This window comes from Balaenoptera musculus, chromosome 9 (genome assembly GCF_009873245.2).
Source record: "Balaenoptera musculus isolate JJ_BM4_2016_0621 chromosome 9, mBalMus1.pri.v3, whole genome shotgun sequence".
NCBI classification, from domain to species: domain Eukaryota; kingdom Metazoa; phylum Chordata; class Mammalia; order Artiodactyla; family Balaenopteridae; genus Balaenoptera; species Balaenoptera musculus.
Genome location: NC_045793.1, coordinates 68,430,755 through 68,449,232, shown reverse-complemented (window position 1 = coordinate 68,449,232; position 18,478 = coordinate 68,430,755). Strand labels below are relative to the sequence as shown.

The 18,478-nt window shown below is 37.4% G+C and overlaps 1 protein-coding gene across 6 annotated transcripts in view; it reads left to right on the top strand.

The window, feature by feature from the left end:
- The window catches only part of DGKB (diacylglycerol kinase beta), a 706,264-nt gene that overhangs the window by 660,870 nt on the left and 26,916 nt on the right, over nt 1-18,478 (top strand). For all 6 annotated transcript variants that reach the window (XM_036862745.1, XM_036862743.1, XM_036862746.1 and 3 more), the window contains 2 exons: nt 8,646-8,766; nt 9,843-9,903. In XM_036862745.1, the coding sequence (XP_036718640.1) occupies nt 8,646-8,766; nt 9,843-9,903 (182 nt within the window). The remainder of the gene's footprint in view (nt 1-8,645; nt 8,767-9,842; nt 9,904-18,478) is intronic.

Here is an 18,478-nt window from a genome sequence, read left to right as displayed (position 1 = left end):
TGTATTTCTTATAAGTATTTACAAATGAGATTAATTTTAAAATGCCATCCAAATAAAACTACTTATGTCAACATTAATTCAATTTAGTAATCCAAGATGTAATATAATTCTTCTTCTGTAGCTATAAAGTCATGAAACAGAATTCTCTTACAGCATGAGAAAGAAAAGAGGGAGGATATGTACAAAACAGAAGAATTCAGGTGTGTTTATTAAATCTATAGTAACTTGTTAACAGGTAGCCTGTTAGAGATGTTGGCCCATCTGTCTATAATCTACCATAAGCCTAAAAGAATGAAAAGCCAAATGAAGCAGTGTCTTCTCTGACTTGAATGAGTTAAGAAGCGTTCATCTTTAAGCGGCGAGGCAATGACGATGTTAAGTGTGTTTTAGTGCCCGAGGCCATCACACTTCCTGTCTCAGTCCTGCCCTCGTGCCCTGTCCACAGTTGTGGGGATTGGGGTGGAGTCCTTGCTCCTGCATAACATTAAAACTCCTTAAACCCACACTGTTCTCATCAGAAACTGGCACTCCTGTTGTGCAGAGCCTTGAACTCAGCAGGTTTTCAAGGGCTCTCTGGCAGGACACCAGATTTCAGGATATAATCCTATATTTTAACCGCTATCAAAAAGTTCCAAAGAAGATTACTTGGATTTCATTCTGTCTAGTCATGTAAGCTCTTTTCTGAAGACAGACTGCCAGAAGAGTAGGATTTACTTCTGACCAGCAGTGCTTTTATGCAAATGGCCTGAGAAAGCACAGTAACCCCAGTATATTAAGAGTTCCTCAGTCTCTTGCTAGGGGTATAATATTTATATGTTACCAGGCATAATTGGATATCAAAACCAGCTCTTTTATACAGGATGAGTTTTAGTATAAATCACTATTCTTCACAATTATATTTTGTCTTTAATTTATAGCCTTAAGTTTATAAATGAGTTCAAATGGATTACCATGTTTTAAAATTTTTACCTTTTCACAAGTGTGTTTCATATTTTGTTGAAATTAAAATAAGGAGACAGTAAATCTATACTATTATATTCTGTAATACATTTCAAGAAAAAACTGGTTTTCATAGTGCTTCTGGAAGTTGAATATAAAGATCACATACATAGCCATATGTAAAATAATATTGGCACTGCCCTCTATTAAATTGGATTTTAAGTTGTTTTTTTAATTGTTGGAACTGCTTAATTCTTTTCTTTTTTTTAAAGATGGTAGCCAATTCTTTTTTTTTTTTTAATTTTATTTATTTATTTATTTATTTATTGGCTGCGTTGGGTCTTCTTTGCTGTGAGCAGGCTTTCTCTAGTTGTGGCGAGTGGGGCCCACCCTTCATTGCAATGTGCGGGCTTCTCATTGCAGTGGCTTCTCCTGCTGCAGAGCAAGGGCTCCAGGCGCGCAGGCTTCAGCAGTTGGGGCACATGGGCTCAGTAGTTGTGGCTCGCGGGCTCCAGAGCGCAGACTCAGTAGTTGTGGCGCACTGGCCTAGTTGCTCCACGGCATGTGGGATCCTCCCGGACCAGGGCTCGAACCCGTGTCCCCTGCATTGGCAGGCAGATTTCTAACCACTGCACCACCAGGGAAGCCCTGGAACTGCTTAATTCTTAGGAGAGTAAGGATTGGTTGTGACTTTAGCCCCTTAGCAGGCATCAGTGTTATGATGCAGGATGCCCCTCTAGAAGTTACTCAGAATTTGCTGACATCAGCCTTCATTCATGAGCACAAGCTTTGTTTAGTGATGGCACTAATATGAGGAGACACGTGAAGTAGCTTGGTTTATGGAAGAGGGCAGGGGAGGCATGGTGCTGTGAAAACATCCCCTCACACACTAATGGCTCATTCACACAGAAAACAAGCGACAGCCTTCACTCCCTCCACAAAGCTTAACGAGAGCAAACTGACTCAAGATCCCAGAAGCAGCAGTGTTCAGAGTCACTGCTAGCTTGTGCTCATAAACTCTCTGCTTACATTTACTGATAATACACGTTGCCAGTTGTAATAGACTGCTGTGGGAAGTCTTTAAGCTGGCTCTTTATAGCCTTGTGAATGAAATGCGTATGATTTCTTGGGTTGTGTGTCCTGAGGTGAAGGTCATCTTTCAAGTATGCCATAACAAAGCGATTGCAGGCCCTGAACTACTTTGGTCACAATAGAGAGGTGTTGACAGTATGCCACACTATGATTTCTGGTCTTTACTTTTTTTTTGGATCCATTTAGGGAAGTTCAGAATTTTAGAATGAAAATACATGAAGTTATAGTCAGCTCTAGCTGGTTGTTTTTAAAAAACAGATGGCTTTAAAAGAGATGATGAAATCTATTCTTTAAAAGTCATTTTTAAAGTCAGGCATGTGATTCTGCTGTATATATATTTATGTATATACCTTAACTCCTTATTTTTCAGATTTCAGCAAAGAATGGGATATTTCACACTGCTGGATTTTCCAAATAACTCTCCTTAATCCATTTGTACTACATTCTAAACTTTTTTGTTTTTATTTTCTGACTAGTTTGGATAGAAGTCCTTTCAAAAAGTATTTTGTGTTTCTCAGCCTTCTTATAGACTCTTCAGAGTATAATTCATACACATGACCTGGAGTAGTCATTGTGAATGTGAGTTTTATACTGTATTATAATTTGGTGACAGCATCTGAAATGGTTTACTGGTGGAATTATTAATGGTACCATTTTAAGGTATCATATATTTCTTTGTCGTATTTTTTCTTTCAATTACTGATAACATTTAATTGGTTAGTTCTTACTGATGTCAATATGTACAATAACATGGATTTTGGAGTCAAGCAACCTAGCTGGAAAACCAGATTTTCAACTATGTGTGAAGACTTGAACAGGTAGCATAGTTTCCTCATCAATAAAATGGGGAGAATAATACCAGCCTCAAGGAATTGTTGGGAGTCTTAAATGGAAAAAATGCCTGTAAATCCCTTAGCAGAGAGCCTGCTCACGGTAGGCGTACCATATATATAATCTCCATTTTCTTGATAGACCTGTAATTGTATAGTAGGTTCCCTGAGGTGCTAAAATTTTGTTTTAAATATACTTGTACTGTGAAACACAGAGTTCCTATTAATACAGTTTTGCTTAGCTCTGTCCACTCGGGCCCTTTGCTAATTTCATTTTCTAACTTATGGAGGTAGGAGAAAACAGCTATTTATGTTCATGGGGAGTACATCTAAATTAAGAATCAATGGGCAGGGCTTCCCCGGTGGCGCAGTGGTTGGGAGTCCGGTTGCCAACGCAGGGGACATGGGTTCGAGCCCTGGTCCGGGAAGATCGCGGAGCAGCTGGGCCCATGCGCCACAGCTGCTGGTCCTGCACTCTAGAGCCCGCGAGCCGTAGCTGCTGAAGCCCGCACGCCTAGAGCCCGTGCTCTGCAGCAAGAGAAGCCACCGCGATGAGAAGCCCGCGCACCACAACGAAGAGCAGACCCCACTCACCGCAACTAGAGAAAGCCGGCGCCCAGCGACGAAGACCCAACGCAGCCAAAAATAAATAAATAAATTTATTAAAAAAAAAAAATCAACGGGCAATAGGTGGACATGTTAGAAAAGAATCCTTGAAGCATTTGCTTTGGTGGAGGAATTTCATACATCCCTTGGCTTTTTAAAAGTTTATTCTGGATCCTCAGGCATGTTTCAAATGTCTGCTAGATAAAACAAGCATCACTGGAAGGCATATAATCTTCCCACAATCAGAAGGTACAACTCTATAGCTAGCTTCGTCTCGCCCTGGCCAAATAAGGACTTCATTGTTGGTGATATAATTAGCAATTTAGGTGATGACAAAATGTCCTTAATGAGTCAATCAATGACTGTGCCCCAGGACATAGCTGCCCCCTGTGTTGCCGTGTGTTGCTGGACTCCATGCATGAAGGAGGATGTCCTGCCCTGCCTCCACCCCATTCCTCTCCCTTCAGTACACACTATATTCAACGAAATGCCAAAATGCTACAACCCACATTCAGTCTGTGTTTGTAATGCATCCTCTTCTGTTCCCTACATATGGCAGTCTGAAACAATTACATAATGAGACATATTATCAGGGTATAACTGTCAAAAATGAAGAGCCTAAGCTATGAATAAATATTATCCATTTATTAGCTGTTCTGCTCCTGTGTTCTCAAATCTATACTGCACCCGTGACTTTCAGATTTTACGTTCATACCCCTGATTCCCTGTGTAACACTAATGCAGCACTTACAATGCTCAGGAAAAGATATCCAAAGTCATAAGGCAAATTAAACTCTAAAGTGGAGTTTCTTATCATTTTTGAGTTGCGGTCCTCTTTGCCAGTCTGGTGAAATCTACTGACTCTTCTCAGAGTAATGTTTTAAAATTCACAAAAAAATATGCAGGATTACAAAGGAAATCAATGATATTGAAATGTTGTTAAGGTTTTGATTTAGTAATATATGTGCTTCTTTTCAAAATATTTTTATTGGAGTATAGTTGATTTACAGTGGTATACAGCAAAGTGAATCAGTTATACATACACATATATCCACTCTTTTTTAGATTCTTTTCCCATATTAATAAATTACCTTTAGAAATCTAGGAGGGGCTCAATAATTATTAAGGTATCAGTAAAGATTAGTATAAATAGAATTTTGAAATATTGCAACAACTGTAATGTGATATGGAAATATCTATGATATCGGTCAGTGACAAAGTCAGAGATATTTCTACTATGACTGTGGTTTATTGCCTAAATTTATAATTGAAAGAAGTGCTTAATTTCAATTACATGTTAGTGAAAAAGTTACATTCTTCTGCATTCAGAGTCACTGCCCCGTGTTAAGAATCTTGCTCTACTATATGCCAGTTTTGGTTATTTCATTAAGTTTCTTCCCTCTGAAGTACCTCTTCTGGACTCTCTATTTTAAATATGAAAATACCAAATTTGGCAGATTCTCTTGCCTCTGTTGTACCCCTGGAGCAATTTGGAAAGATATGCTAACTCTTTCAGAAACGTACTATTTTTCCCCTTCAGTAGTATATCTCATATCATTAATTGATCAAAAGCACTGTCTTCCTTGGAATAGACACACTTCCCAATATCAGGAGGTCAGGCTTTCTCAGTGCTCAGCGCATGACTCCCCCAGGGGGAGCTCTCACCTGCATCTCCTGGCCCAGATGCAACTTCTGCCTTCCTACCTATGATTCTTCTTTCACACGCAAGAAAGCCAACCAGATGCAATGACTGAGCATGATGCTGAATGTTCAGCTGCTCTAGTTTCTTTTGTAACCAAGTTACTTAGAAACTTTGGTATTACACGATTGATAACAAACTGATTATAAGAAACCCCACAGTACATGAGTGTGGTGAGATGCCATGGTTGAGAGCAGCTCTTTTACGCACCAATACACACACTGAGGAATGAGTGCTCGGACATTATGTCTTTCAGGCCACTGTGATGCCATTAGGATTTATAGTGGCAGTACTAAAGTGAAAAAGTCAGTGGCCCAAAATAGTTAATGTTTCTCTTAGGCAGAGTTTGGCACTTTCTCTCTAAAGGTCCAAATAATAAATATTGCAGGTTTTCTGGGCCATGTGATTTCTGCTGCAGCCACTCTCTTCCGCCATTGTAGTGTGAAAGCAGACATAGACAAAACCTAAACGAATGAGTGGCTGTGTCCCAATAAAAACTAATTTGTGATTGGTGACATTTGAATTTAATGTATCTTCAGATGTCACAATATGTCATTTAAAATTTTTTTTCTATCTGTAAACATGTAAAAACCATTCTTAACTTGCAAGCCATACAAAAACAGGCAGTGGGCTGGATTCGGTTCATGGGCTGTAGTTCACTACTCCTACTTTTAAGTATGAAGGCAATAGCCAGGTAGCAGACCAATTAAGGAGGTGAATCTGGTTGGTTATGACATCCTAAGGGACCTGCACTTAAAGTAAATTTTAGCTAGAATGTGACGTGAGGAAGTCTTTGATGTTTCTAGATGATACCACATGTAGAAACAGAATTCAAAATTGTATAGAAATTATCTTTGTCTGAAATCAGTCAGGACCCTGACCTCAAAGACAATATGTAAGAGGCAGCAATTGTACACAGACATTGCAGGCTTCTGTATAAAAAAATGTCGAAGTGTTTATGGGAGCAAATTTATGCAGCACAAATTAGAATTTCTTTTTTTTTCTGAACACTTAATTAGAAGGAATATGGTATTTATTTGCTTTGACCAGAGCTAGTAAATAGACCACCATTTCTCTACAGTTCTTTGTGTTAGCAAGAACGTGAAAGTTTGAAAGCCTAGGTCTTCTAAATCTGTAAGAAATGTCTTCATTACCAATTATTAATGGTAGAATTGATTTTCATGGCATTTTTGCAGGGAGAAAAACAAAGACAAATTAAAAGAAAGAAAAAAATCAGAAGGAGGGTGGTAGACAGTAGCAATATGGTGTGGGTGTAGACAGTCCCTGTGATTCATGGAGAAGTTAGGGCTTATACAGATTAACTCTCCTGTGAGAAAGTATTTCGCTTCTTGTAGAATAGTTTCCATCACCCAGATCCTTACAGAAATCAGCATAACATTTCACCTATTTAAGAATCAAGCAGTGGAAGATATGTAATACTAAATATGAACTTCACTTTTGTGGTGGTTGTTGTTTTATAAATATCACCAGACACACATCTGGGGTTTTAGCGCTTGCCACAGTGCAGTTTGCCGGTTGACATGTATCTAAAAAATGCGTATATTAACACCCAGGCTATAGAGCCAAGCACATTTTAGTGCCGGCTACAGCTGAAAGAATATGTTTCCATTCCTTGTCCATCTGTTCTTGGCAACATAAATTTAAACTAGAAACACAGAATAAGTTTCATGAGAAATAAGTCTAAATAGGGTTTAGAACAGCAAGGTGAATGTTCTCGGTTATTAGGACTTGTTAACATTTGATCTGGTAGCTGGGTGATCGTGTCCACGTGAAGAAATCTCATGCTGCAGCTAGAGCTTAAAGTTTAAAAAATAATAGTTTTTCTAAAATCAGTTCTCTTCAAAAAAAATACAGTGGATTGGTTACACTTTTTGTTTTCAGGGCCTATATAAAATTTGCCAAAGATCATGGGCCTAGCAAACTTTGAGATTTCAAAGTGCTGTTCACCACACATTTGAACAGCGCTGAAAATATATCGTTTATTTTTCTGAACTTCATGCTAAAATGGATTCATTAGCGGGGAATGAGGGCTTTCTGTACAAAATGGAGTACATACAACACACACATGCTGGTTTTTCTTCAAGTGCACCCTCAGCTACGACTAGCTATTACATGGTTATCTGTATAATCATCATGCCCTACCCTATGCCACTCTATGCCACCCCCTCCAGCTTTTGTTGCTACTAAAACAATATTAAACAATTTATTGACATTTGAAAATACATGGGATTACATGAAAATATCAGTATAGAAAAGGACCATATATGTGCACCTAGAATTTTACCTTCAAATCAAAGGTTCAGGCATTCTGAGCCAAATAAGTAAGCGAACGGGCTGTGTGCTGAGACTGCGCTCTGTCGGCGTTTACTGATGTGAGTACTTGCTCTGCTTTCCTGCTGAGTGAAAGTCTTCAGGTTGAAAAGGGACTTTGGAGCTCACACAGAACACTCTTACTCCCGAAATAAGAAATATTTCTATAAGTTTTAAAAGTATGTCTCTTTGGTGTGGCTCGTTTATCAAATACAGCATTGTGGTTATGCCTCAGAGTGATTGGATTCAAATTTTGGCTCTGTCACTTCCTATGTATGTTAATATGAATAAATTAGCTTCTCTAATTTTTAGCTTCTCTATCTGTAAATTCTAATAATCATATTTGTCTTCAACTGGTTTTGCGGGGGGGGAGCACGGGAGGTGATATACAGAGAGTGACTAGTCCAGTGACAGGCACTTAGGAAACACTCGACAAGCAATATGTAATGCTATTAGCCTCTTTTTACTGTTCTCTGGTAAAAAAAAAAAAAATTATGATTGTATTGTGCTAATTATCTAACCTACTCCCAAGTAGAATGTGGTAGCACATTCCTTATCATTAAAAAAAAAAAATTTCTGTTTTCAAGTTCAAGAAAAACTTGACATCCTGCTCAAGTTTACTTATGACTTTGGACAATTTACTCAATGATTTAGGGCCTCAAGTCTTATCTTTAAGTTGAGAAACTTTAATTCCATGATCTCTAAGGTCTTTTTTTCGAGTAATTTAACAAAATCATGTTTGACAGCATATCCTCATACTTTATTTATAGTATTGAAATGTGTATTTGCTGCCAAATGTCTGATGTGGGATGTAAAATGTTCCATATATACATGTGGAATAACGTTAAGTTTGTTGATGTTAAAAACTACTGGTATATTTTTTGGCATTATTTGGCTCAGAATCCATTCTTCCCGTTCTGTTTTAGAATAAGCTGACAGCACATCTTTTTCCACAGCACCTCAGGGTCTGGTTAAACTGAGAGTTTCAAAAGTAGGCCATCTTTTCGTTACTTTTAGTAGAGTATCCAAGACAGAGAAGCTTTCTTTGTGAAGTAGCTTTCATTTTTCATTTCCATAACACCCAATGACATGAAATTGTGCACATATGCATAGGCACTGTAATTTACAAGGTTTCTGTTTTCTTTCAGATCTGAGTGATCAGCTGCTGGAGGTGGTTGGCTTGGAAGGAGCCATGGAGATGGGGCAAATATACACAGGACTGAAAAGTGCTGGGCGGCGGCTGGCTCAGTGCTCCTCTGTGGTCATCAGGTAGCTCTTTCTCTATAATTGAGAAAGGAGGTTGACATGGCATAACTACAAATTAATTAAAGCCATACAAGACTCTGATAACCATGTTTGTTTTATCTGTGCCTCAAGTTATCAGTGATTAATGCTGATATATTTCAAAATAATGAAAATGGACAGTATTTACAAAGTTTTGGTTCACTATTACTTACCATGTCCATTGGAATTTGATTCTCTTTTGTTGAGACCGTGGATACAATTCTAACATACAAATTCTAACCCCTCTAATCTGGCTCACACTCCGTTTAATTTACTGAGGCATCAAAATATCCACTGGGCAAATTACCCAATGAAAACACTTTTGACGCACCGTTAACTTACATTCTTTCATGGACTAAAGTCTACCATTGCTTCTATAAATTAAATAATGGATTATTATAAAGTAGGATTTTATATGTGTATTACATTTAAATCTTTAAAAAAAAATTTTTTCAAAATTTTACCTGTAGAGAAAAGGTCTATTTTTACCCTAACGTGAAACCACAGATTATAGCACAGATATAATTGGTGTTATATATATGAAAGTTGATACTGGAAAATCTGAGGTGTCAAACACTTTTTCTCCATGTTTACAATGTGGATTTGCATGAAAACAAGGGAGGCCCTTTTGGCTGTAGGAATTCTGATTGTGGCATTAAACATAAACCCTACATTTGTCTTTTGGCGTCCAGAATTTTTGTTTATATCACGACAGTTACCAGGAAGCTCTTAACATTCCTGTAACTAAGATACCTTTCAAAGTATTCATTAATATCAAGAGTTGAAGTTCCAGGACTTCCCTGGTGGTCCAGTGGTTAAGACTCCGATCTTCCGATGCAGGGGGTGCGGGTTTGATCCCTGGTTGGGGAACTATAGTCCCACATGCCACGTGGTGTGGCAAAAAAAAAAAAAGTTGAAGTTCCTTTCAAAGAGATAACTTGAGAGCAGAGCCCAGCTATTACCATATTTGCATTCCCTGGTCTCATAATTTTTTATGGGACGTATAGTCTGTTGTATCAAGTATTTCCATGTTAAACTTAAAATGAAATATTTTTCCCCAGGACTAGCAAGTCTCTGCCAATGCAGATCGATGGGGAACCATGGATGCAGACCCCATGCACCGTGAGTACAGAGTAATTAAAATGCTATGTCACTTTCAATGTTGCTTCCCAGATACTATATATTCCCATAACTAACTAATCACATACTCCTATAAGTAAATAATCACAATACCTAAGCTTTGGACCTATCACCCAGTACCGTTTTTTTTTTTTTTTTTTTTTTTGTGACAGAGCCAATGCGTTCAGGTTTTAGGCATTATATGCCCTTGGCAATGATTAGTATTTGAATGTTTGTGTTAGCAAAAGTATAATCTTTGGATACCGTAGATCAATTATAAACTCTGGAACTAAACAAGATTGATAAAGTTTCTCTTAACCTTTCTTGTACTTATTTCAGAACGCCTTATAAGAAAAGTATTTATGGGGTCTTCAAACATAATTCTCCCTGAATTTATTACCTATCTGTTCGTTTGCCTCCATTTGGGGATTTGAGGTCTTCCTTCTCTATAGAAAAGCTACCATTGTAGTTGTTCTCTGCATAACGAGATATTATTTAACTCAGACATTTAGATCTCCCTAAATTTCATTTGTATAGTGAACATTTTATTGCATTTCAGTAATATGCTAGGCACTTCTCTTGGCACTAAGAATAGAAACCTGATCAATAATAAAACATTGGAATAATAGAACATGGAATAGAATGTATTCCATAATATAATTGTCCTCAAGGAACTTACATTCTGATAATAAGAGATTAAATAAATTAATAAATATAAACAAACAGATGCATAATCAATATAACTTTTGATTACTAGAGTTATGAAAAATGACAGAGAGGAACTGGGTGGAGTATGAAGAGTACTACTTTAGATGAGTGAGTCTGGGAGGCCTTTTTGAAAGAAGAGTCAAAAGCTCAGTATGTTAAACAGTAAGAAGGATGATGGAACCAAAGTTTTTAGAGGTTGGGTGAGAGTGTAAGAGGTAAAGTAGAAAAGATGGGCAGGGGACAGATCAAGTAGAAAAAATGATGGTAAAGAATTAACATCTGATTCTAAGTGCAATAGGAAACTATTGAAAGATTTAAACACTCTTCTCAGGGAGAAGGGAAATTTAGTCCCTGTGCCATGTTTTAAATCAAGAAGGATTCATGGCAATAAAAATATCGAACATTTATTAAGCTTTTAGTTTGTGCCACATAGTTTGAGACACTTTGACCTGTATTGACAAATTTAATTCTCACAGAAATCCTATAATAAGCTTCATTTTGTGGATAAAGGCAGACAAAGGTTAAATAGTTTGCCTGATTCCACCCAGATAGTAAGTGGCAGGGTAGAACTGGAAACGCAGGTAACCTGGCTCCACTGTCTGCACTCTTCATGGCGACTCCCCACCCTGGATCTCCACCTGAGAAGGCCCCAGGCCATCCCTGTGACCCTCCGCTCCAGAGTATGGCCTTTGATAAATCACTTACTGCCTCTCCCTAGCTTTAAAAAGTCTGTATCTATTAAAACGTAATTAGTGCATTATAATACTTGTAGCTTATTTCACACAAGCTCTTCTGATGACTCTTTCGTTAACTTTTCTCTCAGCGAGTAACAGGATATTCATTTCACCTATTAATTATCATGATCTAAACAATTGTGAAATTAATAAGTTTTATATAACGACTATTTAGTTTTCTCTCCGTGTAAACTCTCTTATTCATTTAAAACATTTATTTCGTCAACACAGTGGACCAAGAACTGTACTAGACTATGGCTCATTATTGTTATTTCACATTCTGGCATACTATTCTTTTCCTAGAACCACATGGAGTTCTGAACTTTAAATTTCACTTTAACTAAAGAGAATATTTAGTATTCATAGCGTTGGTATGGTTGAACTTAAGAGTGTTCTTTGCTTCAACTGAATAACACGTTTCTCTTACAGAACATAAAAATGGTAGAATGTTAAAATTCTTCGCTGAATTTAAATATCCATAAGCTGATACTCAATTTATGAAGAAATTGCTCTAGATATAATTTTAGAGCACAGCAGAAGTTCTGCTTTTCTTTAAGTGGAATATATAAAATAGAAAAGCATGTGATAAGTGGGTCTTGATTCTTACATCAATTAATATTTGTTTAAGAATCAGAGTAATATAAATTCTGAAGATAGGTGTGTTGATGGTTGCACGACAGTGTGAATGTACTTATGCCATTGAACTGTATACTTAAGAATGGTTAAAATGGTAAATTCTATGTTACATATATTTTATCACAATAAAAAAAGTAATTGAAAAAAAATTAAGGTAATATTTACATACAAATTTCACTAATCCTAAGTTCCAATTACCAGGAAAAACAAAAACCAAAAAGCTTAAAACTGTCTCTTCACATGTTGTAATTATTTTTATGACCTTTTCAATTATCTCACTATAAAGTAGTCAACAGAAACTTGTTAGATACTCCTCTGTTCACAGTTTTGTAATAGTCACTGAGTTAACAGAGAATGGATTTTAACCATTTAACAATTAGCAATGTTAATAAGCATAACAAACTAAAGACACAATTAATTCTAGAAGACATTATATTGAAACAGTTCATGAAGAGCCTTTCTTTAGGGTGGACTCCAGAGCCTAACTCTGTTCCCTTTCCTATCTTCCTCCCCATTCCTTCCTCCTGACCACTTCGAACATACTGACTCTGTTGTCCATATGTTCCCATTGTGGGGAGAAAAAACTGAGCAGCTTAGGGCGGAGACAAGGAAGAGCAGTAATATATGGGAGGTCATACACTAGGTCGGATTTCATTTTGTATCTGCACACCCAGCCCTCCCACCCCAATTTATTCTGAGTGATGGGTGTCTAGTAAAGTTTCATTAAGTGAGGAGTGACCATACGAAGCCTCAAATTCAGTGTAACCAAAATGAACGCATCATGTACCTCCTTCCACCTCCTCCCTACCCACCATATAATGACTTTTTCTTACATTCCAAAATTCCTGCTCCTCCCTTTACCATATTGAGTTAGTGGAGCCCAGTGTTTCCTAAGCTAGAAATCTGAGAGTCATCCTATAATTCTCTCCATACCCTAAAATTCACTAACTGTGCCCACTTGATAATATGTCATATTTCTGGACTCTTTTCTTTTAATCCCTACCACCATTGTCCTAGATTTGGCCCATTTCATTTCTCCTCTCTCTCAGCAATAGCCACATCAATTTTTCCCCATCCCCATTTTTTTTTTTTCTATTTAGATCCATCCTTCACTCTTCTACCAAAATGATCACTATAAAATGCTAATCTCACCACGACACTCTTCCAATTAAAACATTTAATTACTTTCTATCTGATAAAATATAGTTTGAATCGGGCTTCCTGTTTCACTGCTATCATCGCTTACTTCTTTTTCATATTTTCATATACTTTCCTCTTGCCCAAATAAACCTTTCTCCTTCTTTAGTTGAGTTACACAACTCATCTTTTGAGACTCATTTCATGCTGCCACTCCTCCATAAATTCTGTTTTGAATATCACCCCTCCCTTCACTCTATCCCGTCCCTGACCCCAGCTAGTCTAAAAGCTCAGCCCCAGTGCTTCATAGCTTTATCGAAGAACTAACTACGTTAAATTGAAGTTATCGGCTTTTCTGACTAGCTTCTGGGTAGACGTAAGCTTATTAAGGTCAGGCACTATGATTTTAGCCATCCCTGTACCTGCAGAGCATAGCACTGTGCCTCGCACATCGTTAGGCTGCCAACACCACGTGCATTTTGAATTTGTGAGTTTCTTAAATAATTCTTGGGGTAGTATAATAATTTTAAAAAATGCTTTCTACTAAATCTTTCACTGAACATAATGTAGGTTGGCTAGCAATTCATTCACATATTTTTCATATATACATACATGTAAAAGTTATTTTGAGTTATCTTTATTCATTACATTCTCAAAGCAAAGAATTTTGAATGTATCGGAGAAGAAATACTTTCTCAACATTAAAAGATTTAATCTCTCTGTTTCCTGAAATAGGACGATTAAACTTTTGGGCCACTTCCCTCTGCATTATCAATTATGTATTCATTTTACACATTGTATAGGCTACATTCTGTTAATACATTGAAATATTAATAGTCATGTACTAGTTGTTACTTGTGTTACTTTTATGAAAAGTAATGCCAAACAGGTTGTAATGCAATATCACTCTGGGTGCTTTGTCTATGATTAAGTCAGAAAAGATTCCTGAAACTTTCTTCCATGTGGTAGAGAATGGGAGGGAAGTCATGAACAGATCATAAGCTAAATGGTGAAATGACCACAGGTAAAATATGAAAGTGATAGCTGAAGTCAAGACAACTTCTGGAAGGCATTTACATGTGTTTTGGTCTCTCTTTGCCTGTTTTAAATACCTTCCTTGGTATAATACTTCTCAGGACTCTGACCCACTTACCCAGTCTCAGCCTCTAGTATTAAATACCTTCAACACTCAACTCAGCCCTGAGCTGGTAATTAGCCAATCCCCGCCAAGCCTGGTAGTCTTACTGCTTTAAGTGTGATCCCTAGTATTCTTGGGACACATACTTGGTCGTTTAGTGCCCTAAGAGCCACTGCCTCCTTCAGTCCCCATTTCCACTGAGTGGACCATTCTATAAGATGCTGCTTTCTGCCTTGCATGCCACTTTCCTTCTCTGGCTCTAGCTTCTAGTTGATTCAGACATCGGCTAGTTGCCTAGCTTTTGCTCGTACCCTCTCTTAGGAAGGCTGGATCTTTTTCCCATGGCCCTAGACACTGCAGTTACTTGGAGTTTATCTTCATTTTGACGCTCGTTTTTGCAAAGAGAATATATTCAGCACAGCTTTAAAATGTAAGCTCTTTAAAAAGAGGAACAGTGTTTCAGGGCCTATTAAATTTTTACTTATGTGTTTGTTGTAATCATTTAAAATAATCATAATTGTAAAGTGTTATTTAATCTTAAATCATTTGCTGAAATACAATTTAATCTCAGGACATTAAGATAGAAAATAAACATTTTATAAATGTAAGATCTTCCAGTCCCAGGAATTTAGTGATATGTAGATGAAGGCTAACTGAATTTACAAAACACTGAGGTGTCGTTGAGATGTTTGGAAGAAACCATGGTAATAATGCTTAACAATATTTAGCATCATTCATGATATACCAGTTTCTGTTCTGTATATTCATATTTATTTTTATTTAATCCTCAAAACAACCCTAAGAAGTCAGTAAAGTTATTATGACTCCCATATCATAAATTAAAAAAAAAACAACCTTGAAGCAGATAAGCCAAGCATCTTGACCAAGGCCACACAGTTAGAGGTAGTCAGTGGGCTCTAATGCCTTTTCCCTTAATTATGATGCTTTGTTGCCTCACTCAGTGGCTTGTACTCGTAATCAGTTACAACTCTATCAGTTATAACAGAATTCAGTTCTTTTTCACCTTATTTACATTTTTTCTCTTTACTTAATACATTATATTTTCCTTCCCAGTATAGCCAAAGCCATCCATCACATTGCCAGAATTACTACTGAACAACATAACTATGATCAGCCAACTCCCTGATCTCAAAGTTCATTGCCTCCTCATTTCACACAGCATAGAGTTCAATATCCTTGTCATGGCATTAAATCATTCTCCCAAGGCTTCCATCAGCCAACCATGCTTCATAGGGACCACTCTCCAAAGGCTTTCTACTCATACTGCTTAATTATGTACCTGCAATCTCCATCCCCTATTTTGTGGTTTAGAAATAGACACATTTTTCTGGCCTTCAAGCAGGCTCCCAGGAAATCTGTGGTTTCTTCCAGCAGTTCTGTAGGACCCATGGTTTGCATTTCTTTCATTTAATCTTACCTACGGTTTATTATTTTGCCTGAGTTAATTATCCTGTGCTGTTGGGATATATATATATTTTTATAAGTTACTTCAAAATCTTTCTGGAAAGTGATGGGATATAAATACATATATACTAAAAATAAAATAAAATCCCTTCCTTCAATGCCAAGCTTAGCAACAATTTCCTCACGAAACCTTTTAACTCCCCATCTGTGTGAAATAACTGCCTGATCCTTTGTACTCCTGTGACTCTGTTAATATCTTCTTAATGCCATCCCAGTGCACAGCTTTGTATTTCAGCAATGCATGTATGTGTCCAGCTCTTCTGACTTAATTGTAAACATTTTATGATTTCATCCTTAATTCCTCATCATACCTCACATAGTGTCTTTTACATAATACGGTTTCGGATGAGAAGTCCACATGTCAATCATTGCTCTGCAATATGTAATGCATTATTTTTCTCAGGCTGCTTTCAGGAATGTTTCCCTCTGTCTTTACTTTTCAGTACTTTGATTTTGATGAGTGGGCATGGATTTCTTTAAGCTTATTCTGTTTTAGTTTCTCTGAACTTCATGAATCTGTAGGTTTATGTCTTTTGCCCAATTGGGAAGTTTTCAGCCATTATTTCTTCAAATACTGATTTAAGCACCACAGTCTTTCTCCTTTCCTTCTAAACTCTGATGATATGTTTTAGATATTTCTGTAGTATCCCAATATCTGAGTCTCAGTTAATTTTTTCTTTCCTCTTTGTTCTTTCTATTGCTCATATTGGATAATATCTATTCATCTATATTCAAGCTCGCTGACTTTTTCCTCTCTTATCTCCATGCTGTTCTTGAGCCCATGCAGTTAACTTTTATTTTGGTCGTTGAGTTTTTCCGTTGTAAAATTTTCAGTTGGTTCCTTTTTTTTTTTTTTTTTCATATCCTCTATTTCTCAGCTGACCGTCTCTATCTTACCTTTCATTTCAAGAGTGTGTGCCATTACTTCTTGGAGCATGGTTATAGTTGCTGCTGTAAATTTCTTGTCTGGTAATTCCAACACTTTTATCATCTCAGAGGTTGCATCACTGGCTGTCTTTCCCCTTGGGAGTTTTTGAGATTTTCCTGGATCATCATGTATTGAAAAATGTTGGATTGTATCCTAAAAATGATACAATCATGTTATTAGACTCTAGGTGTTGTTTAATTCTTGTGGGGAATGTTGATTTGTTATTGTTGCTATTTTAGCAGGTAACTGACCCAGTTAGTTTCAGGCCACAAATCCAGATCTGCTGCCTGTGAGCTGTGGTTCTAATGTCAGTTCAATTTTCAAAGTTTTTGCAGTGTTATTTAGATTTATCCTACATGTACAAGATCCACAGGCTTATGTGGAACCTGGGTGGTGGTCTACCCCCTAATTCAGTTCTCTACATTGTCAGTATGCTTCATAAGGTCAAATCTGTGCATACACTGCTCAGGGGTAAACTCAGGAGATCACATACAACTTTAAGAGATAGTCTTTTTGAGGCCCTCTCCACTCTAGGATCTCCCTGATGTTTTTTGACTCCCAGGGCTCCTCTGACTAGAAATAGAAGGCTTTCATTTCTCTGAACTACCATGTACTTCTTCATATAGTATCTGCTTCCAGGGCCCTGTGGTAAGGGGATGAAGAGAGAAAAAAATCAGCAGGTATTTGCCCATGCTTTTGGGACCATAGTTTCACTGACCAGAGAGAAGGGCTTTCCTTCAGTGGAGTTGTAGGCACCTGCCACTGCTATGGAATTGCCAGGGGACAGGGATGGGAGAGATTGGGGTGGCGGGGGGAGGGGGAAATGACACAAGATACTTCTCTCACACTCTCTGACCTCTCCCTGTATGTCCTTCATTTCCTACCCCAGAAACACAGGACTTTTCTTGGAGGTTTCCATCTGTACTTGGTGTACTGTTCCAGGTTTTGAGCTGCCTTTAATTCCAGACTGGGGAATATGAGAAGGGAGAAAAAACAGGAAGGTCATCACTGGCTCAGTGGCACTTCATGCTCTGGTTTCCTTCCCCAATCTACGTACTGTCATTTGCTTTTCACCAATCCTCAGTTAGCTGCTCCGTGCATTCTGTGCAGGGTTGGTAGTTGCCTTCAGCGGGAGAGACAGGGTAGCATGTGCTTACTTCTTCTTGACTAGAACTGAAAACACCACCACTCTCCTTAGATTTTGTATATGGACATTTTGAGATCTGCATGAATAGTCCCCATCAGATTGGTATATTATTAGCCAGAAGTACTTATCTGCCAACTTACAGATTTCACAGTACAGTCCCCATTTACATATATTTTACAGAAATTCTAAATAAGTCTGAGAACTGCTCTAAACCTTGAATTATAAATCTTATCCATTTTGAGAAAACTTCATTAATTTTTTCCCATTTTTGTGTCCTGCATTTAGGCAGTTGAGACTACATTTACCTTGTTATTTGAGTGAAAATAATTGACCAAAAAGGCAGAGATTCTCTACTCACCTATAAAGATAAAGTTAAGTTTTATGTATTTCTCTAGGCAGTAATGATGTGGATGACCACACGAGATTTTTTTTTAGATTACTTTGTCTGTAGGCAAACATTTTAAGAGTATTGCAAGTAAGTTATGTGATTATATGGGAGGCTTTTAGACTGTGGAGGTGAGGTTAGGTGAATGTTCAAGGTCATGAAGCAAAGAGTTATAAAACTGGGACTGTTTCTAACTTGTTTTTCTACTCCCAAACCTGTCATCAGTTCATTAGGCTTATTTGCCTAAGGATAAAAAGTTGAGAGAGAAGAAAATACAAGG